At 40.0% G+C, this 21,191-nt stretch overlaps 3 protein-coding genes across 6 annotated transcripts; all 3 read right to left on the bottom strand.

Moving 5' to 3' along the window:
* Positions 1-3,108: 3,108 nt before the first annotated feature.
* Positions 3,109-6,074, bottom strand: LOC103991396 (organic cation/carnitine transporter 1). The gene is made up of 2 exons (XM_009410877.3): positions 5,423-6,074; positions 3,109-4,975 (listed from the first exon to the last, which is right to left on the bottom strand). Exons 1-2 carry the CDS (start codon positions 5,835-5,837, stop codon positions 3,792-3,794), a joined length of 1,599 nt encoding a protein of 532 aa, XP_009409152.2. The 5' UTR covers positions 5,838-6,074; the 3' UTR covers positions 3,109-3,791.
* Positions 6,075-7,913: 1,839 nt separating this feature from the next.
* Positions 7,914-12,084, bottom strand: LOC103991478 (ras-related protein Rab5). Of its 2 annotated transcripts, none has more exons than XM_009410996.3 (8): positions 11,905-12,084; positions 11,750-11,827; positions 11,462-11,629; positions 11,263-11,311; positions 11,108-11,181; positions 9,510-9,603; positions 8,493-8,593; positions 7,914-8,181 (listed from the first exon to the last, which is right to left on the bottom strand). In XM_009410996.3, the coding sequence occupies exons 1-7, from the start codon at positions 11,941-11,943 to the stop codon at positions 8,493-8,495; spliced, it is 603 nt and encodes a 200-aa protein (XP_009409271.1). In that variant the 5' UTR covers positions 11,944-12,084; the 3' UTR covers positions 7,914-8,181. The 2 variants fall into 2 exon arrangements, with proteins under 2 accessions (XP_009409271.1, XP_064960812.1); XM_065104740.1 differs by having other exon boundaries at positions 7,914-8,270.
* A 2,482-nt stretch (positions 12,085-14,566) lies between these two features.
* LOC103991573 (transcription factor bHLH110) lies at positions 14,567-17,480 on the bottom strand. 3 transcript variants are annotated; one of them, XM_009411187.3, is made up of 7 exons: positions 16,990-17,480; positions 15,845-16,595; positions 15,647-15,766; positions 15,426-15,491; positions 15,275-15,340; positions 15,061-15,099; positions 14,567-14,983 (listed from the first exon to the last, which is right to left on the bottom strand). In XM_009411187.3, exons 1-7 carry the CDS (start codon positions 17,274-17,276, stop codon positions 14,813-14,815), a joined length of 1,500 nt encoding a protein of 499 aa, XP_009409462.2. In that variant the 5' UTR covers positions 17,277-17,480; the 3' UTR covers positions 14,567-14,812. The 3 variants fall into 3 exon arrangements, with proteins under 3 accessions (XP_009409462.2, XP_009409380.2, XP_018681642.2); XM_009411105.3 differs by having other exon boundaries at positions 15,426-15,497; positions 16,990-17,476; XM_018826097.2 differs by lacking the exon at positions 16,990-17,480 and adding an exon at positions 16,662-16,981 and having other exon boundaries at positions 15,426-15,497.
* Between the last annotated feature and the right edge of the window lie 3,711 nt (positions 17,481-21,191).

Consider the following 21,191-nt stretch of genomic DNA (forward strand, 5'->3'; position numbering starts at 1 on the left):
TTGACCTGTATGAGGTCAATAGGAAACTGGATTCTTTTGTGAACTCGGATTGTATTAGGCTGACTGACAGATTGCTCAATGTTTATTTAGTTTATACCTTTGACTATTCAAGATGGGGGGTAAAATTTCATTGGGGGTCAAATGTTCGCCTTCAAAAGTCAAAACATCACTGATGCTCTTCTAAAAGTTGATGAAACTTCATGAGTTTCCCTTCAATTTGAAATTACTGGAGCGTATATTTGAAAATTTCTAGTTTTATATGAAAGTATGATGACTTGGTTGGTTATCATGATAGTGCATATACAATGTCTTTTCATATATTTTGAAAAGGTATATATATATATATATATATATATATATATATATATATATATATATATATATATATATATATATATATATATATATATATATATATATATATATATATATATGATTACTAAAATAATATCTCAAGAATGATCCAAGTCTCTTCACTGATTTGCACCAAATATTAATTTCATCAACTGAAAATAGTTTATACCAACTCGACTTTATCAAAGAGATCTTAAAAATACATATCAGACCATTATGACCGATACCATATGGATTAAGGGAGGACGAACAATCTTTTTTAACATGATTATAATAGAATACTATTAGTCTAAGATCTAAAATTTGAAAAATAAGATGAATTTTTAATTTTTTTAAAAACCTATACTGATCTTCTCAAGAAGATCTTGAACTCAAACCCTAGACTTATTTATCATCGACTTGGGTTCTTTAGTATTATAAACCTCTACGATAGCCGGATATCACATGCCTAATATTACATTTTAAACTAAGATAAGATTATCTTATCTTATCATATTCATATTTGTTTGATTTATTAAAACTCTATATCCTATCCTAATCAAACTATCCAAAACTCAATATTAACTAGATAAAACTCTTAAATATATATTATATTAAACTTTACAAGGCTATTGAATCTATCTATAATGAGATCTTTATCGCCCATCCTTATTATAGGCTCTTTTCTAAAATATTATCCTCGAGGACTAATGTGATGAAAGGGATATCATGATCGAGAGATTGAAATAAGTGTTAGATTATATGGTCCTATTTAATTAGGTAAGATGTATTATATATATGATTGGATTTGGATTATGGTTATCGATCAATAAAAAAGAACTCTAATTATAGTAAGATTCATTACGATATGACATTAATGGGAGAGACTCTCCTAATTATTTATCCTAAACTCTATGCTCTCATCTATAAAAAGATATGACATCTCAAGGACTTAACACGAATACGTAGATATGTAACATTATTGAGAAATTATAAATCTTCTCTTATCTCCTCTTTGTCCTTAATCCATTGCTCATAACGGTCCTATGAAATATAGGAAAAGAGGAGAAGGTGGATCTAGCTTCTTTCTTTCTTGTGCAGATTCACGATACGTTTAGATCACCACGCGTTACTTTAGAGGTACCATTTTAATTATCATGTTAAAATGGAATGCACATTTTATTTTTGATTTATAATATTTGAAAGCTTCAATTCAGTCATATTGGAAAACTTGAGATGATTCGAATCAAGATAATCGAGATAATCCATATACAGTGAGATTCATTGATCAGACTTAATGAGTTATTTTATCCCAACATCAATAACATTCTTGAGGAGAATAAGACATTTCATCAATTGAATACCTGCTTGGAATGGAGATGATAAGTTTGAAGTTACTAGGATGAGGGAATATAAAAGAACAATTAATATTACTTATCATACTTGCAATGGTAAGGAATGAGACTTAATTGGTATTCCTTACTATCATGCAATATCTTGTTTAAATTATTTATGAAAGAATGTGGAGATGGAAATAGATAAATATTATTAGAGAGACACTTTCTTAGATGTATTTAATCATTTCCTTAATCCTTTGGATTGCAAGATATGACCAGTTAACTATCACAAACCACTTGAGCCTCTTGATATTTCTAAAAAAAATATGAATGATAGCAAAAATTTAGGAGAAGTCCTCTTGAGCCATTAAAAGGTCCTCACCTAAAATTATAGAATATCGTAATTACTTGCAATCTTTGCCACTAGCCTGATCAAAATAAAAAATAATATAGGAAAAAGACAAGTATCTTCAGTAATAACATAGGCTAAATGTTTTGTCACTGAAGCATAACTACTTGTTGAACATTCTACTAGTGAGACACAAGTGATTATTTTTTATCCAACCTAATAGTTAAGTGCTCTGCTATATAGTGCAGGGTGGACTCCATAGTAGACATCAATGCTTACTCAACATCCACTAATATCAAGAAATAAATTATAGGTCACTTAGATAAAATATGTCTATAACTATTTAGAACATGAGAACTATCTAAAAACTACCTATGAATCAATTTTATCCGAATATATTTGGATTATCTTTGCGCCTACTTCAACATATAGCATTAATGCAAAGGTCTAGATTCCTCTCTCCATAAGGATTTCGATCATTACTGGTGATCACGATTTTGATGTTATTGCTCCTCGCTTGGAAGGTAACCTTTCTCTAACTTGGGCTAAGGTTCTTTCTCGTTATATGACTTCTGCTTGTTCGACTTCTGTTTTGTAATGGAAAAACTATTATAGTAAAATAATTTTTTTTCTTCTTTATATATCAAAATAGGTTCCTCATCAAAATACCAACTTGTTATCAAGTGTAAATATTAATCAGAGAAGCATAAATAATAGAACAATGAATCAATCATAAAGTGAGATACCAAATTTTTTACATGAAAAATTCAATGCAGAAAAAATCATGGGACCATAGTCCATTTTAAACTTCCACTATCACTGATAATGATAACACATTTACAATAAATCTTCTATGGAATAATCAGATGATCATAATATCATCAAGAATATATTTCTTGACTCAACAATAATATATCATCATCACCATAAATGGATTTCATCAAATAAAAAATTTAAATCTTACTAAGTGAGTATAGCATAAATGTACCTTAGAGAAATAAACTACATATCAATACCGTTAAAGATTGTATATCTTATTGCAAGAATTTTTCACATAAAATTTGGATCAAAACTGATAAAAATTTAACATCACCTAACAAAAACCTAAAAATTTTTACTTTTTCTCCCTGTTGTTCCTTTTCTCAGTGTCGCCATGGTTAGATTTGAACACAATGCGCAAATCCATTAGTCCAAGCCGGCTGGACCAACATGTTCCTAGTTCTTTCCTTTTGGATTCTCGATTTTGGAAGATTTCGTGTGTTTTGACAAGGTGAGACCTATTGAATGGCGCAAACCATGCTGATTTACCTTTGTTGGTCGGTTCTTATGCCGATCGCCACCTATTGAGTTGGTTATAGCTTTCACGGTGAAGTTTCGGAAAACCTCTTCTCCTCCTCTTGTTATAGATATGGAGATGAATCATTTTCTTTTTCGGTTTCCATCCGAGGAGGATGCTTTACTAGCTCTTACAGAGGGCCCTTGGACTATCGGTGGTGAAGCTATCCATATAATTCCTTGGCATCCTGATTTCCAACCTTTGCAGGAAACAGTTCGATCTTCCCCGGTATCGGTGCAGTTTCCGGGTTTACCTTTCGAGGATTAGAATCACGAAAGTTTGTCGAAGATTAACTATGTTATTGATTGTCCTATTAAAATCAATCTATCTTCATGCGGAGTATCCACGCAGCCAGCGGACGACTGCTTGTTCATAGCTCTGTTTTCCCCTTCTCCCCATCATCACAACAGGACCGTAAACATCGCTCTGGACACCCTCAGTTGCTACTATCCAACAACTCCATCTCTGTGATAGGTGCAGAGCTCAGCTTCTCCTGTTTCTCCTGTTGCTCCAAGGTCTCGCATACTGGAGCATTCCTCGTCTCCGGAAGCCAAATCGTCATTAGCCCACCGAAAATGGAGAGTCCACCGAATATGAGGAAGGAAATCCATGGGCTCAATCGCCCCAAAGACACCAGATGAGGTGCTATCGCTGCACCCAACATCAGCGACTGCCGAAGCTTGGAGACGGCCAAGTTTCTCACGTTGGTAGGGAACAGCTCGACGCAGTAGACGTACAAAACGTCGAAGACCGTCGAGGCGGCCATGAATCCAACAGACTCCGCGCTCAGCTGCGCGAAGTTGCCTCCTCTCGTCGTCGGCTTCTTGGTGAACAGAATGCAGAGGATGCACGACACGCCGGCCACGAACGCCGAGGACGAGAAGAGGGTGCGGCGGTTCGCGAAGCTCAGGAACACGCTGCCTATAAAGACCGCCGGGATCTCCATCAACGCGTTCACGCCGACGGTGAAGTAGAGATTGAAGTTGAGATTTTCGACGTTGAGCTGAAAACCGTAGTAGACGAACCCGACGGCGAAGCCGGTGACCATGATCGTGGCTATCCTTCGTGTTGCCCATCTTGATGACCATAAACTCTCAGGTTTGGTGGCGCTACCGGCGTTAGTGTCAATGGGATTGGAGATCGCTAAATTCCCAGGTAGCTTATTTCCATTGAGTTTGGCAAACTTGGTCAAGACATCGAGCGCTTCTCCGGTTCTTCCTTTGACCGCGAGCCATCTTGGAGACTCTGAGACGAAGGGGATAATTAAGATGGAGTAAACGAGGGGTAGAAGGGAGATGACCTTGTAAATGGTCCTCCATGAGGTCCTCGCCGGGTAAGCGATGAGCGGAAGCGATAGGAAGCCGATGGTGAAGAAGAAGAAGCCGTACTGGCCGACTTGACCCCTCCACTTCCTTCCCACGGTCTCGGTGGCGAGGACGAGGCAACAGATACCGATCCCGGAGCGAGCAAAGCCATTAGAGAAGCGCAGGAGCGCGTACACCCAGATGTTTGGGGCGAGGGAGGTGAGGAAGGCAGTGATGGAGGTCAAGAGGCACGAAAGGAAGACCGTCTTCTTGCGGCCGAGGTAGGAGTCAGCGAGTCGGCCATGAACTGCTGATCCTACAAAGCCACAAGCAAGAGTCCATGTCAAGAAGGACATGTTTCATGGTTCCAAGCCTCGAATACACATCAAGGATTAACATGCATTATTGTTATACTGATTCTGAATCTTCATACGAGTGGCTGTCACTAAAAGATGTAGAGATCTATTGCTCGATCTTGATGAACAGTGACAAAAATCAATAAAGGAGGTTGTTCCCTTTACACAAAAGCCATTATAATAGACAATAAAAGGCTATAACATTGTTACTTTTATCTGTAAATAACATAGAGGACTAGTCCTACAGTGTTATTCTCTCTCAAAAATGGTTCTTGAAGCAATAATAGATTGAACACAAGGGATGAAGCTTAACGAGTCTTATGTGCTCCGTTCATAGGAAGCTGATCCCCTGCCTGATCTAGCGTTTATGCATTGCTTGGCCATAGTAATCTGATAACAAGGCATACCAAAGAGTGAACCGAGGAAGAAGAAGGATGCAGGAATCCCAGCTCTGAACCTTCGATCGCACACGAGGCCCCATTCTGCTATGATGGAGGTTTTGTTCCCTCCGACCCACTCCCAGGCACAACGATCGAGGCCGCACATACCGTCCGAGGAGCTCGACGAAGAGCACGAAGAAGAAGAAGAAGGAGGTGTGCATCTCCAAGCAGGTTGGGCGTCGCTGAATATGGTGATCAGTGTGTTCTGTGCGTCGAACATCCATGCGAGGGAGACGAGGAAGACGTGCACCAGTTGAGCGAAGCCCAGGGACCCCACGTGCTCTTCGATGGCCTCCTCCACGGTGAGCTCCAACCTCGGAGCCGAACGGGCTTCCGGTTCACGCTCACCGGACTGGACTACCAGTTCTTGGAACTCGTCCATGGATGATGATGATGATGATGATGATGATGATGATGATGATGATGATGCTTCTGCTGCTGCTGACAAGACGCCTTTTAAAAGGCACTCGAAAGAGCTGCGTCATGAAGCAACGGACAGAAGGCATAGTTATCGCCACCTTATGCTGTCTTTTCTCCGTCCCATACGTTTCTTTCAGGTCGATCGAACTACACTCGCCACCTTTTCCCCTCGAAGTGGGTCTTGACGTTGCATTGCACAAAGCTTGTCGAAGGAGCTGAAATAGATGTCGTCTGTTGCTGATACAAAGCCACCATCTTCCACAACCTCGACCAAGAGGCTGGTCTGGTAAGCATCAGAATCTGTCGTCAGAAAGAAATGGTAAAGGATGAACTCACAACTCATCTGTTCGTACTGTTATCCCAAGGAAACTTCTCCGGTGTAAAACAACCCATGAGAAAAGTTGTACGGAAGAAAACAGACATCTCAGTTCCTAGAGAACATCATATATTTGGAATACACTGATGACAAGATTCTAGTATATTTGGAATCTTTTCTAGGTGCAAGGGAATATTCTTCAGAATCGGAAATCTAATAAACAATACGATTTTGCCTATAAAGACAGCACTTTGAAATCGGTGCTTGCCTCGTCATCAAAGCATTTAGAGATGCTTCTTCTCACCAAAAAAGCTGCTTACCAAAGCATTCCTCTGATACAAGTCAGCAGTTTCATGTTGTCTTCTTTCTTTCTTTTGTCAGTGATAACGTCCCCGTTGTTCTCAGGGCTGCCCTTTCAGGTTACCGACAAAGCATGAGTGGCCATTCTTTTACCCACCAAACACTGAGCTGCCCAATTCGCTTAAGTGCGTCGTGAACACGAGAAACCCACGTGAAAAGTGTCGTTTCAACGGATCTCACAAAGGTTGAAATAATTGACTACACATCCTTGTTGTCTTCCAATTGCATTAGTATCTACTTACCTCCGAGATAAGAGATACATAAGATATTTCTTTAATGGTCCTGATTTCCCAAGTTAATTATATATTTTTCCGTCCCTTATAGTATCCATTTTTAGATTTTTAAAACTTACATTTGGATCTTCACTGTTTTAAAATTATTATAATTTATTTTATTTTTAATTACACCATTTATTTCTTTAACTTTACACATCATGTGTGAAATTGATGCCAAAGTTAGGAAGAAAATGACTGTGCCTGCATTGAGTTTTACCCAAATTAAAACTCTATATGAGGATGATACGTAAGTCAAAAATTCATCCTGTCGTCTCTTATTAAGAAGAGCCTCCTTCTTCGCATCCCCAACGCCATCCTTCACCTCATTAATTATCACGGTAGCCTTGAGCTTAGCGTTTAAAATTTCTTCCTCATACACCTTCACTAGGGCGACAACACCATTCTCATCTACGTCGTTGATAGCCCGTCTCGTCTATTAGCTCCTCGCTCGTGATGAGGTCATCGTCAAACTTGATCATTCGCACTATTTCCTCTCTCTCCGCATCTCCACTACCTCTTTGAACAAATGGCAACCACGATGACAATAATAACATTCTCCTCATTTTAAAATGTGGCCTTACCTTCGCCTCCAAGGGGCAAGAGGATATCCTCAGGGAAAGACTCCTCTAGGCTTGTAGCAGCTTCTTGGTGCAAAGGAATTGGACAGACCTCTTGAAAGGGAAGGATCATAGTGAGGTGCTAGACAAGTTGGTGGCGAGGGAGGTGACTTGGGCCAAGGGAATAGGGTCAAAGAAAGAAGATGGAGGAGGAGTCGACTGCATACCAGACAAGCCTCGTGCCTAACATGGAGGATTAGAGTAGTTCGGTGGCAAAATTGATTGTTGAGGGTTCCAAGCAACTCATCATAGGATCTTGTGGTGCGGGGATGTGACATTGGATCGGCTCAATGGATTTTGTTGAAGTCCAAACTTTGTGAGAATCCAAATATGACTTAGAAATCCAAAAATCCTAATACTATAAGGGCCAACTACAGAGAAAAATATAGTTTCGCTCTACTCTATTCAACCTGATACCATATGGATCATTGATCATGTAATGAGTGGTGGATTGTTGATCCGCATGTGGATACGAGAAGGCAATAGGTTCCAGTACAGATTTATTAATATTCTTCATAGAATTCTAATTACACCAAGTATCATGTTTAACATGAGTTTGATGGAAAGAACACAAGGCAAATTTACAGGGTCCAGTAACAGGAGGTCGAATAGGAGGGGAGAAGATGAAACAGAGCACTTGCACCTTTTATCTATCTCCACTGGTTCACAACTTCCATCTCTCGTTGCACCTTCAGAGACCGAATTCTCTTCGATTAGTTTCCTCTGTTGGACTTGATCCTGCAATTGTGATTACAATCAATTGACCGTGAATTCATGTGGTTGAAACTAGCACCTTTTCATATTCTAATCACAGACAGCAGTTGAACCTGATAAAATGCCACTGGTGTTATATTTGGGCATTTGGACTATGAAACATATAGCAAAATGCATTTTATTTTTTCGGGTTGTAGTTACTCTAGAGTATTGTTTTTGAAAGATCACTGAATAATGTAGCAGACCTATCCAAAACTGTCAGCTTTTCCTCGCCTTTGTAAGGGAGACCACGGCTTAAATCACAATAACAAAATCATATAAACTTATCCACTCACCTAAGAGCAGCAGGCTGATGTCTGTGATCTTTGAGTTGGCCTATCTGCAAGAACCATCCCTGCTGGCTGCTGAGCAGGTTGAGCCCGTGGTAATCTTCTTGCTGTTGCATAAAAAAGTCACCATCTTATTTTTACTACAGGGAGTTGGAAACTTCAAAAGCATTCTTAAACTGAATACAGACCAGACAACTGTATCACCAACCTATCTAATCGATAATGACCATATAAAAGAAGGTACATGACCATAGTAATTTGCTAAGACGGTCTCACTGCCAAACAACATGTGAGTTTCAAGAAAATGCTACAAAAGAAAGGTGCTACCATCATCGGTGAAAACACAAGATAAAATAGGTCATAAAGATATTATCAACCGGGAAAAAAAGTAAAAACTCAATCTGATGGCAGATCTTTCATCTGACCAGAATTCAGTGGGCAGTTCTTTATGTCATGTTCATCAGGAACATTATTTCAAGATATTTTAGCAAAGGATTTATAGCTACTAGCCCTGACATCAAACTGATTTTGCTTATAAGACTTCAAGCACTGGAGACTATAACTTTTTTGTTGAAAATTCAATGGTCTTGCTTTATCAGAAACTTTACCAACAAATAAGTCAGGAAAGGTGAAAATGATCAAGTCATTATATTGAATGAAATATGAAACAATCATTGATATTAATCATCATATATGCAGAACACAATCATATAGAAAATTTATAGAAGCAGGCCATCCTGCATTAATCTGATGTGTGCAACCGTTACACACTTCAGAACAACTGTAGGCTATATAGTTAAGAAAATGCAGTTCCAGAATAGGAATCAATATCTTATCAGATTAAGCAATGATCTAAATGCAAGGATATTTATTATGTAAATGAAATTTGAATATGAGAACATATCATATATAAGCATCAGATTTGTATTCCCACCTCAGAACATGGCAACTACTCCATCATAAATTAGAGCTACTAAGCTTGTCTTTCTACGAGTAAACATGAACAAATATAAAGGATCATACCTATTTCATAGAATATGTCATTCACATTTATGGCAGTTTTAGCAGAGGTTTCCATGAATAAAAGTCCATTCTCTTCGGCATATGTCCGTGCTTCCTGCGATAAAAAGACTAAAAGACTGTTTTGCATTTATTTTGCAAAAATATATATTTTAAAAGAAAAACATTCATCACCAAACTACAAGCCCATGAAAAAATTAAAGAATGGACAGTCACGTACAAATTAAAGTTCATGTAAGATAAGAAAGCATCAATTAAGAGGATGTTATCTCTGCAAATGGTTGAATACCAGAATCTAATCAACAGATATGAATAGTAGGAAACTTCAGCTACTGAAGAGCATGCTAATAATAATACTGCCCATTTCACAGGAAAAGGCGGGTGGCATGTCACAATGGTTTGCTTATTCCATATATTATACTGATGGAATCAGTTAAGTGTATGCATGTTATAATCTCTTAAAGTTTGCAATGTTACATCTAGTGAAGTTTTCTGGAAAAGGCCTTTAGTTGGAACAGCAGGTGGTAGCATCCACCTCAAAGTTCAGAACACTTGCAAAATCCCTTAATATTATCATTTTCTACTTCACATAGAGGACTTTTGGTGCAAGTGAATGAAAGACAGGAAGAAAACTATTAGGAGACGCAATGAATCTGAAATCTTAGCTCCTGCGTCTGCTACACATAATCTAAACTAAATCTAAATTAAGATGCAGCCTCACTAATGTTGCCAACGAATTGATTCAGTTTTTTTTTTTTTTCCCACATGTGCTACTGTGCATAATCAACAAATCACACTGGCTTCTTGATTAAAAGCGGGCTGGGCTCTTTTAATCACAATGCTGAGATGGATGTCTAGAATTTTTATGGAAGATCTGCTCTATTCTAATTGGATGGCATGGTCCATAACCATAGGGTCAGGGATGGTTGGGTTGGGGCAATGCACCTTTGGACATGTGACACGTCTTGCAGTTCTGGCTAAAGTGCTAACATAAAACATCTTTTCTAGAAAACAACAAACAACAAATGTTTGCATTTTTAAACAATTAGGGGTAGTTTCTATTGGTCAACAAATGAGGGAAACCTGTCAATCTAGCTAATCTCAAATAGTTGGTATATATATCACAGCTTGTTCTGGTTATAACATACAAGTCCAATAAGTACTCTATTTTGATCCCAGTTAAAATTAAAATAAAATGACAGCTTTGAATTCAATCTCTTTCTATTCACCGAAAACAAGCAACCCTGTTAATCTTAACAATCTGAAAATCACCATAAGAATGATACAGAAGTTAAAGAAAATTGACAAGTAAACTAAGTGAAGCTTGAGAGTAGAAAAAAGAACTGCTATAACTTTGGTGGCACAGATTTCTTTAAAAACCTAAGTGCAAAAGGTCTATTTATCAGGCAATGAAGTAAGCACACTGTTTAATCACAACTCCTTTAAACATAAAATTATAGTTTCAGCAAACAATGCAACATATAAATCATAAATGGTCTGTCAATAGCCGCCAAGCAACATTCAAAGAAGGGAGGGATCCTCGCAATAAGGTCCACATATGCAACTTAATAAGAAATTGTTAAGCTCGGCAACAAACTTGCCTCAGTTGGGACCTCTCTTTTATCATCCAAGTCACATTTATTTCCCGCAAGAGCAGTCACCAGATTGGGAGAACCTACAGTACAGTATCCACATTAGCATGAACATCATCAGTCAATCAACTAGCAAAGCTCAACCTGTTCGAGCTCTAAATGACCTTGTTTTTGTAGCTCTTGCACCCATTTCTTAGCCTTCTCAAATGATTCCTAAACTCAAAAGAGAGAAATTGAAGTCAAGAAAACCAGGAAGGAAACAGAAAGTAAAGGATGAAATAAGATTTTTAACCATCCAAGTCCCCTGACACAATGAGATAAAAGTTTGCCACTGGATGAAACTGGGATTAAGACGGCACACACCATTCTGGAGATATCATACACAATAATCGCAGCAGCTGCTCCTCTGTAATACATCGGCGCCAGGCTGTGGTACCTCTCCTGCCCGGCCGTGTCCCAAATCTCAAGCTTCACTGTGGCGTCACTCACCGCCAGTGTCTGCGAGAAAAAGGCCGCTCCGATCGTGGACTCCTGAAATCGGTCCAATAACAACGGCCTAACTTTCAACCCCGAATCGTTCAAAAAACCAAATCAACTTCGAAGAAGAGGAAACAATAAAAGCAAAAAGGGCAAATTCGGAGCAACGAGGACCTGGAATTCGAGGAACTGGCCCTTGACGAAACGAAGAACGAGGCTGGACTTCCCGGCGCCCATGTCGCCCAACAAGACCTAGGGTTGGAAATAGATCCGGGTTTTCGATCGGAGAAAACGATATAGATTAAGGGGAAATAGGAGAGTCGACTCACGAGCTTGGCGTTGATGCTATTGCTACCGATCGTCGCCATGGTTTCCGTTCCAGGATAACGAAGATTCCGATTGAGTCGAGGAAAGTCTCTGCCGACTCTGATAGACTTGGATGGAGAATGGAAGACGAACCTGCGAGAGGACAGAGAAGGAGGGCGTCGGTTGCTTCGGCGTTTGACTAATTACCTGTCGCCTCCTTCGCGTGTGACGTATTAACTCCAGCCAGGTAAGCAGATCGTCAGTCGACTGTCTCTATCCGACAGGATTCATCTTCTTTTCAACTAGAAGACGCTCTCCATCGCAGAAAGGGTGGACCCCGTCGACACGCCATGTGGGCATAAAAAGCAGGGACCCAATGATGTTCAGCAATCATCGTGCTGCCACAGGGAGTGTTATACATCAAGGTATGCAGCGGATCCGCATAGTGGTATGCTGTCGCTCTCCGCTGTTGCGGGTTATATCTTGTGCATAGAACCCAACTTTTAACTGCCACCACGTCAGCTGGCAAACTAATCATACGTGGAAGGGTTCCTGCGAATGACAGAGCAACTCTCTTCCATAATCAAAGCGTCAAGTGTTGAAAGCGATTATTATTTGAACGGCCATAAGGAGCGACGAGAAATGGGTTCCAAACTGATGGATGTATTTTTTTTTTAAGATAGATTATGGCATCGGTCATCATCATCATCATCATCATCATCATCATCATCATCATCATCATCATCATCATTCAATGCCTTTTGAATAATAAAATATTTCATAAATCAATCAAAACCACAAAAGTGGCTAACACATGTATCATTATTTCGAAAATAAGTGAGACAGAATCATTGGAATACTTAATCTTCCACTATTAAGACTGACATCATGATACAAAAAATTGTTTATCTTTTTCCAAAGCATATAAGAAATATAAATTAAAATCACATATAAAATCTAATATATCATGGATGCATATTTTAATTTATTTTTTCCATTATATTTCGACTCTGGTCTTTATTTATTTATTTATTTATTTATAATCACTCTTTCTTGTTCTTCTTCCTCTTTCACTTTTCTTTTTTTCTTTTATTTCTCCTTCCCTTCGTCGCCCTCAATCTGTGGCTGAGTGACAGCAACCTTGTTTTTGTGTTTTTGGCTCAATCTGCTGACCCCATCTTCCTCATGCCATGGTTGGCACTTTCCCGCACGCCACCTACGCTGCAAGGTTGCAACATCATAATCTCATCTCCTCTTGACCACCAACGCAAGCCTTGGCTTGGCTTGCCAAGATGATCAATCTTTTTGTATATAAATATATTCTTTCTCTTCCCTTTCTCTTTACTGTTCCACTTCCGTCACCATAGACCCTTTGTTTTCTCTAACTTCCTTCTCTCTTTCTCTTTCTCTTTCTCTACCGATCCCTATTAATTTCCTCTTTCTGTCTTCTTCCTTTTTCTTTCCTCTCAGGCCTCCTCCTTTTTTTCTTTCCTCTTCTTTATCTCTACTCTGCTTTTACTGTTCACATACTTTTTCTTCTTACGTTTCTTCGTCTCTTCCTCTCACGGGTTCCTCTTCTTCTTCCTTTTTTTTGTTTATTTCTTCCAACATCCTTCTCTCCATTTTCCCCAAGCAAGGTTCCTTGACCGTGACCTTGGCTTCATGGCACCACCACACGCCGCCGACCAAATGGATGCATGGATACAACCATGCGCCGACGGGAAGCCATGGCTCGGCTTGTTGCAAGAATCCGATCATCATCGATATATCCTTACGACAACGTCCAAAATCCACATCAAACAATCAACATAAGTTTCGACTTTAATTTTGAGTAGGAATAAGATCTTGATCCTCCAATTTGTGTAGGACTTGATGAAATACCCAAGTCGAGTGCTGGCGTTGTGTGGTTTCATACAAATACTTCACTTAAATGCTGGTTCTCATGTTCTCTGTATTAACTTGAAGCAATTGTCAGTATAAAATTTGTAATCATGTTATCTGTAATACGAAAAAAAATTTATTTCAGAATTAAAATCAAATAAAATTAGATCTAACAATATTACGATACGTACCTTTCGTTGTTACGAAGAGAATACAGGAAAGTTGATATGCTGACTTCAATTTTCATGAAAAGAAATAAGAAGATGAGCTCATGGAAGAAGACAAGGAGATACTTAAGAACGACATGTAGTAGCAAATTTAAGAATATTTTCTCTTCCAGGAATCACCTTCACGAACTGTGTTCCCTTCCTCAAGTTCAGAGGAGCAGAAGGGCCACAATTATTAGAGGGAATTGGCCCGGAAGTTCTATTTCAGAAACCGGTGTGCTTGGCACTTCTCCTCGTTTGCAGGAAAAGCTTCATGCACTACGAAGGGGCCTTCAGCATCAGTTTCCAGGTGATGGGAGTACTCGCAGCAGATTTTGAAGGGAGTAATGCCGCAGTTTCTGCTTTGTCAGGAACTGAATGATGTGTTCTACACTGCGTAAAATAATAACAAAACACAATGTTATCAATCAATTCTCGCTGATCAGTCGCATGGCCTTTTTCAAATTGTATAAGTACTTCCTGACAAAAACAGGTGGAATTGTCCACTCACTGTGATCTCTCTCTCTCTCTGGTTAGGTTTCTTTGTGTGGTTTTCAAATAAGTTGTAGCAATGTAAACATATATGAGCCGAGAAAATCTTCCTTTTGATTTATTTTGAGTCACATAAATGTGAGCTATATTTGCATCAGGAAAAAGCCCAAATTTACAATCCAGATTGCAGATGGCAGACAATCTAATGTGCATCACTTTGAACTTGACAATATCTTATCAACACAGTTAGTGCTCAACAGGCAAATATTTTCTTCTATATATAGCTCTCTGAAAGCAGGGTTTAGGCGGTGCAAGAAATGATGATGCATCAGAAGCAGAGAAGATTTAGTGGTCATCTGTAGAGACAGGCTCGAAACGTTGGCATCCAGTAGTCCGGTCCGCAAGTTTCTCGATGGACTTGAGGAATGCAAGAAATAGGAACCAAGCAGAGTCCTTTGCTCCTCAAGTCAAGCTTCGCCTCTGCTTTCTCCTTCCTCTCCATCTCTCCCCAAGAACTGTGATCCTGAGATGAATCAATAAGAATCATGCCACTGTTAAATTTTTCTTAATTCTGCCGTAAGATTTAAGTGATGCGAATACCTTGCTAGCACTTGACTTCATAAATGGGTCACTCAGCAACTGCATGAACACATCAAGAGACCCCATAAGATTTATGCGTAAAACATGCTGAATTAACCCACTATGGTGCTGATGATTCTAAGAGTTGGGCAACAGTCGTTTAAGAACATTAAATTCTGGCCATTACAGAACACAATCATCATTTGCAGTGATTATGTACTTCGTGGAAGCTTACCTGTACTTGCTCTTGAAGAACTTCGATGCATTTAATCGTCTCGAGTAGCACTGATGCTGTGTCAGTCTGCCATGGAAGAATGGGCAGAGGATGAATTCATGTGGTATGGTGTGAGTGTCTGCATAAATATGTTCATACATGTGAATTTTACCTTCCCGAAAGGTGACACAAGTTGTTGCAGTGCAGTGATTTTATCTGCCAACCTGACCTTCGGTGCCTGCAACTGGTTCCCAAGAACAATATATTCTGCGTTAGATCTGTTCTTTGGATTTAGAATATTCCATGCATTACTTGCTTTCAGCTGATTTGCTGTCCTAATCACTCCATCAAACAAACTTTAAGATGCACCAAGTTTTCGTTCCATCGCTTTACCTTGAGAGATGAAACGGCTGAGTTCTCATGCTTGGACTTCTTCGACACAGTCTCTGAACTCTCCTCGGATCGTTTCTTCTTACCTTCACTTGCTCCAGAGACCATCCCATTCCCTCTAGTCTACAAGACAATAAAAGGAATAATGTTTGGGCTCATTTCTATATGTCAGTCAGGAAAAGAAGTTTTAGTGTAGCTTACAGAGGAACTATCATGTCCATGCTTCCTGGTATCAGATGAATCCGAGCCCTTCAAATAAGGCCTTGAGGGTCGTAGTAGATCCACCGGTAGCTTGTTTAGACAGCCACTAAAGGAGATGAGGTCCGACAAACTTCTCGTGCTTGTCCAAGGAAGCTCACTCGTCCCTGCTGCACAGAACTTGTTGTCGAGTCCCACGGCCGAAACCTGGTGGTAGCCAACGCCATTGCGTAGGAAAGAAGTTGCAGCAGCTCCCATGTCTTGGTGGTGGCTCTCTGCTTTGATAATGCGATCGTAATATGACATATGACCTGTACTTCTTCCCCTTGCCATATCACCGTCGGGATACGATGGGGAATGAAGAATCTCATGCTTGGCATGAGCGACATTTGATGTGGAATACTGAGCCATCGGTGGGGTGATAGGGAAACCGCAGGCTGATGGCGCAACATGGCGATCGAGCTGCCGGTTCGGAGGCGCAATAGACCGGTTGCTAACCATTTCCGATATGTCCTTGGTCACTCCTGCAACCTGGACCATTGTGCTTCCGGTGTAGTTGCCCAATTGCTTCTTGAGGCTGTTCAGCGACAGTGGGTTCGCGAATTCCCAGCTGCCGTCCAATTTCTTGAGGTAGTCACAAGCAGGTTCAAACATCTCGTCCGGCGTGAAGCCTTTGGAGGTCATCACTTCAAGCAGGTTCTCGCCGTCGTCGTCGTCGTGGTTGCCGCGCATGTCTCCGCCGCTCCCGACATTTCTGAAACATCCAATTTCCAAGTTTAGCTCTCAGTTACTCATCCTGAAACACAATTGCTTCTGTTACCTATCAAAGAACAACAACGAGGGATCCATAGAGTGCATGAATGATCGAACTTTTTAGATCTGCGAATAAACTAAGCAACTGATTTGATGTGCGTTAAAGGAAGGTGGAAGGAAACGTTGATTTAAATGATGAAAAAGGAATAGGGGATCAATTTAAAGTGCGTCTTAAAGAATAGGATCCGCTCTTGAGACAAGAATCTTAATCTTTCTGCACCACACGCACCAACTAATATCTATATCTTCCCCTACTATATTTTCTTTCTATTAGTAGGCAGATTCTAGCCCACTAAGCTCAATCATGGAGACGGCTACTAGCCATAAACACTTACAATAGAACCTGGTTCCACAAATGGTGGTTCTCCACTGGCTCGCCTGAGAGGCCGACGGAGGAGGAATTCATGCTGAGGCCCGAGTGGGGGGACACGTCGGTGAAGGAAGTGGTGTTGCAGACGGAGATGTTGTCCTCGTCACACGACGAAGCGGAGCGGAGGCTCGGCCTTGGCCATTGGCTGACGCTGCTCCGAGTGGAGACGGAGTTGGCGGGGATCTCCCACCAGCTGTTGGCTGACACAGAGGAGGAGCTAGCAACCGAGGTCTCGAAGGCTTCTTCCGCCATGGCACGCGTGCATGTGGAGGCTTGTTTGGCTTAAGTGGCCGGGAAGAGGAGGGGATATAAAGGAGAACATAGCCAGCCGTTGGCGTGACATCAGCCCGTGGACACTGACGTATGCATTCGAATGGCGAGTGAAAAGGGAAGATCTATTGGGGGGCAAACAAGTATGCCTATCCTTGTGTTCTTTCCACTGAGGTTGCGTGCAATTATTATGGCGGAGAAGGGGCCAATGAAGGAGGGCGGTGTAAGGGCTTCTCTGCTTGCAGGCAAAGAGAAAGAGAAGGCATTTCTTCACGCAGCCTAAATTGCAGCTATTTATCCTTTCTTTATAGCCATGATTGGAGTCCAATGGAGACGGTGGAGAAGAAACAAAAGCCGGTGCTTATGGTTGTCTGACCGGAGAGAAGAATTTGGAAATGCTATGGACTCGAGGAGTTCCTATTTGGACTAATCACCTGTTGGTCGTATTACAATTATGGCTACAATCTTCCCAAGTACTTGTAACCTTTTCACTGTTGACAGCGAAAGATCGATTTCCTCAGCTCTAGTTCTGATAACCACATTCTCGTGGTCCTCCTAGACAAGTTCTTATAGCCTACGCAAGTGAAAGATGATGCTTGGGCAAAAAGAGAGAATATTCTCTCGTCAAACAATTCTGACTCCCTCTTTCTTGATGTTCTGTATCTGATCCACAATGACTCTCGACCGTATATGTGTATGTACATATATGCATGATGGCATGAGACATGTACATGAATGTTTCAGTTGCCTAAGCTCCGAGTGTTCGAGTTACCAGCTGCTGATACTGAGGAGGCATATGAACATTAAAGCGTACAAAATAAAGGCAAAAGCAGCAAGGACAAGCTCGGTGCTGGTGGCGTTGGTGGAGTTTTAGAATTCAAAGGATGCAATTGATGGTCTCCTTGTTGCTTTTTTCCAATAATTCCTGCAGGATATGTACGCAAAGAGAGATGAGTGTGAATAGAATAGAGATGAAGTGGTAAAGATAAAAAAAGGATCCTTTGATGTACAAAAGAAATTGAAACAAAAGAGTGCAGAATTAGTGTTCTTGAGGATGGAAATTCTTCATTCGACGTTGGGCGGACTAAGATTAATTGTCTCATGTGTTTAGGAAGGGAGAGGAACAATGTAGCTAATTGGTCATTTTTGGACCAGAGATCGGTCTCCAGGACTTGATTCTTTGGGTCGTGATGATGCAAATGGTTTCCTTAAAAGAGAGAGAGAGAGAGAGCTGAGAGAACTCGAAGAGAAAAAGGACCGATACATATTTCTCAGTAGCTCTACGTAGCAGCCGATATGACCATCCTTAACTATAGTGAAGCATTTCAGTCCCAATCTCCTTGGCAAGAAAGCATAGCCTCAAGAGAAACAAGAGTACGTATAGTTCTTGTTCTAGCATGTAGTCATTCAAGTACCCTAAAGCTATGAGATGAAGGTTTAGTGGAAGATTAGTGCAGTACTCCATGCTTTGCTTACTAATATCGCCATGAATGGGAGGCACATAAGCGTCACATTAGCTGATTTATGTCAACTTGGAGAGAAACACGCATGCTTCATCCATCTTTCTTCTTAAACCTCTCACAAACATGGCGATCAAATCGTCGAGCCTAGTCGGTCTTCTAAAGAAGGAGCTAACATATGTTCAACATGACATTATGTCACAATAATGCCCCATGCATGGCCGTAATGGGAAAAACAGGAAATCACATTTGTTTAGCAAGGCCGCATTTTTCTAGCTTATCTATATGCTAATTTTAATCTTGTATGATTGCTTAAGGTGGTGCAATCGTGTTCATGGTGGTTCCCCACCCTAACCCTCAATCCATATGACATCTATTTCCACCAGAATTCCCTTTCGGAATGCACTCGCGAGGTTCTTTTCTCTATGATACCTACACGCAGGATGAACAAAATACGTATGTGTGCTATAAAAATTCTCAAAAGTAAAAGGCATGCATGCAGGGATATCTCTCATAATCAAATTAGTTTAGAATAAGATCGGCATAACTTTAATTAGGTAAACACAAAAGGCATTGCACGAGGAAGAAAAGAATACTGAGACTCGGACGGCATTATTCCCAACTCAACTCGATGTCATTGTCAGGTGCTCATATATATCTACAGATCATATTAATCGGTATTATTGATGCATAACTTTTGAACGACGCCATGTCACTATGGTGAGGGAGATGAGATGGGCCTCCATGCACGTAAGGGCACAATAATGAAGGTAGTGATAGCAATGCCATGGCTGCGACAATTGCAGAAAACTCAACCTCTTTCGTGAACACTGAAATAACCAAAAAGATTAGTGAAGCCATTATCTCACTTAGTGGTGGCCTTTTGTCGTTTAGTCAAAGGTTGAGAGGTCAGTGAGGTGCAGCGATGGTGGGCAAGATGGGGCCGCTTCTTTTGGAGGAGGCGGATGAGACAAAGGATGATTTGAGCAATAAGCACGCGAGAGTCTCCAAGTTGGATCAAAAGCTAAAGCACAAAACGGGAAGCTTGTTTACTTAATTACCGGCAATCTTAGGAGGGGTTTATCTAATCCATGTTGACCCTTCATTTGTCAATCATTTGAAGGCAGTAGAGTTGTATATACCTCTCCCTCTTTCTAAAAGCCACAGCACCAATGTCTTCCTTCTCTCTCTCTCTCTCTCTCTCTCTCTCTCTCTTCTCTTGAAAGTGTGTCACTTCCCACCCAAGTTTGGTGGCGAGGGGTGACAAGAATGGGGTTCAGATGAAGACCAAGTGGGCAGGCGTCAACTTCTTGGCTGAGGACTACGGTTTATGGGTGAAGGAATCGATGGTGTGAAGGTTACCATGGTGGATGGGTGTTGAGTGAAGGAAGACTCTGAATGGTTTGGTCAACGGGATTGAAGCTTTTGGTTGAAGAGAGGAATGATGCTCTTGAGTGTATTGGTGGAGAGTCAAAAGATTTAAGTAGACTACTTGGAGTTGAACAATGCTAAGGCACTCGGAGCAGGCTCCTCTTTGGGTGGACTACTTTGGGATGTTGTCCTATAAATCCTTCAGTCAAAAAGCTCAAAGAAAGTGAGTTTGACAGCTTCCTCGCGTATATATATAACATTGTTTTAAATGTTCACATAAAACATTGTTTGATATATATACATTTAGAGTCAGTCAATGACATTAATTAGATTCTCTCTTTAGCATTTTTTATTACTCTAAATTTAATTTTAATATGTACAATTTCCTAAAAAATTATCTGGCAACACTACTAATTTGTTTGATAACTTTGTTTCAATATAATAAAATTCAGAAGGGCATGTGTAGGAATAACATTAATAATAATAATGATCTATATTTTTGATTTGCGATAGAGGATTTTGAACTAACTTAAATTTTACGAGTGAGGTCACAATTAGGATATTTGCGATAATGATCTCATAAGAAATGTATTAGAAACTAAATAAGTACCTAGATATTTCATTGACCACTCTTTCTATGATAGTAGTAAGGTCACAATTAGGAGGAAAGAAAATATTAGATTTAATGTTGTTGATGTTAAGAGTAGTGATATGGGAGAAGAGGTCAAGAATTTTAACCACACTAATACACAACTTTTCATTGGCCCTAATAAAAAAATATAATAGTTTTTACACATAAGTTAAAATGATAAATTTTATTATAATCTTTTAAATCTTTAAGCAAGTTGAAATATTTGTTGGACCATCTTGTCTAATATCTACAGCACCCAAACTAATTAAAAGTGGATTCATTAATCAAATAACTAAAAAAGAGATTAGACAAACTCCATTAAAGTCTATACTAATGATATTAGGAAGGAGATTAGCAATCATCTTAGATAATAGTTTATAAATAATGTTATAGAATGTAGTGGCCCATATACTCTTCTAACCTACCAGAGTTGAT

The sequence above is a fragment of the Musa acuminata genome, chromosome BXJ2-4 (genome assembly GCF_036884655.1).
Source record: "Musa acuminata AAA Group cultivar baxijiao chromosome BXJ2-4, Cavendish_Baxijiao_AAA, whole genome shotgun sequence".
In the NCBI taxonomy this organism is placed as follows: Eukaryota; Viridiplantae; Streptophyta; class Magnoliopsida; order Zingiberales; family Musaceae; genus Musa; species Musa acuminata.

What these genes read in the sequence shown, in the direction of transcription:
- LOC103991396 (XM_009410877.3), bottom strand. Translation starts at nt 5,837, where the DNA reads ATGGACGAGTTCCAAGAACTGGTAGTCCAGTCCGGTGAGCGTGAACCG. An exon ending in CTTCCTCGGTTCACTCTTTG is followed by an intron (nt 4,976 to 5,422) that starts GTATGCCTTGTT and finishes GTGGCTTTGTAG; the next exon opens with GATCAGCAGTTCATGGCCGA.
- LOC103991478 (XM_009410996.3), bottom strand. Translation starts at nt 11,943, where the DNA reads ATGGCGACGATCGGTAGCAATAGCATCAACGCCAAGCTC. An exon ending in ATAGCATCAACGCCAAGCTC is followed by an intron (nt 11,828 to 11,904) that starts GTGAGTCGACTC and finishes TTCCAACCCTAG; the next exon opens with GTCTTGTTGGGCGACATGGG. An exon ending in AAAGAGAGGTCCCAACTGAG is followed by an intron (nt 9,604 to 11,107) that starts GCAAGTTTGTTG and finishes TTTTTATCGCAG; the next exon opens with GAAGCACGGACATATGCCGA.
- LOC103991573 (XM_009411105.3), bottom strand. Translation starts at nt 17,276, where the DNA reads ATGGCGGAAGAAGCCTTCGAGACCTCGGTTGCTAGCTCCTCCTCTGTG. An exon ending in CAGCCGTTTCATCTCTCAAG is followed by an intron (nt 15,498 to 15,646) that starts GTAAAGCGATGG and finishes CTTGGGAACCAG; the next exon opens with TTGCAGGCACCGAAGGTCAG. An exon ending in TTGTGTCACCTTTCGGGAAG is followed by an intron (nt 15,341 to 15,425) that starts GTAAAATTCACA and finishes CTTCCATGGCAG; the next exon opens with ACTGACACAGCATCAGTGCT.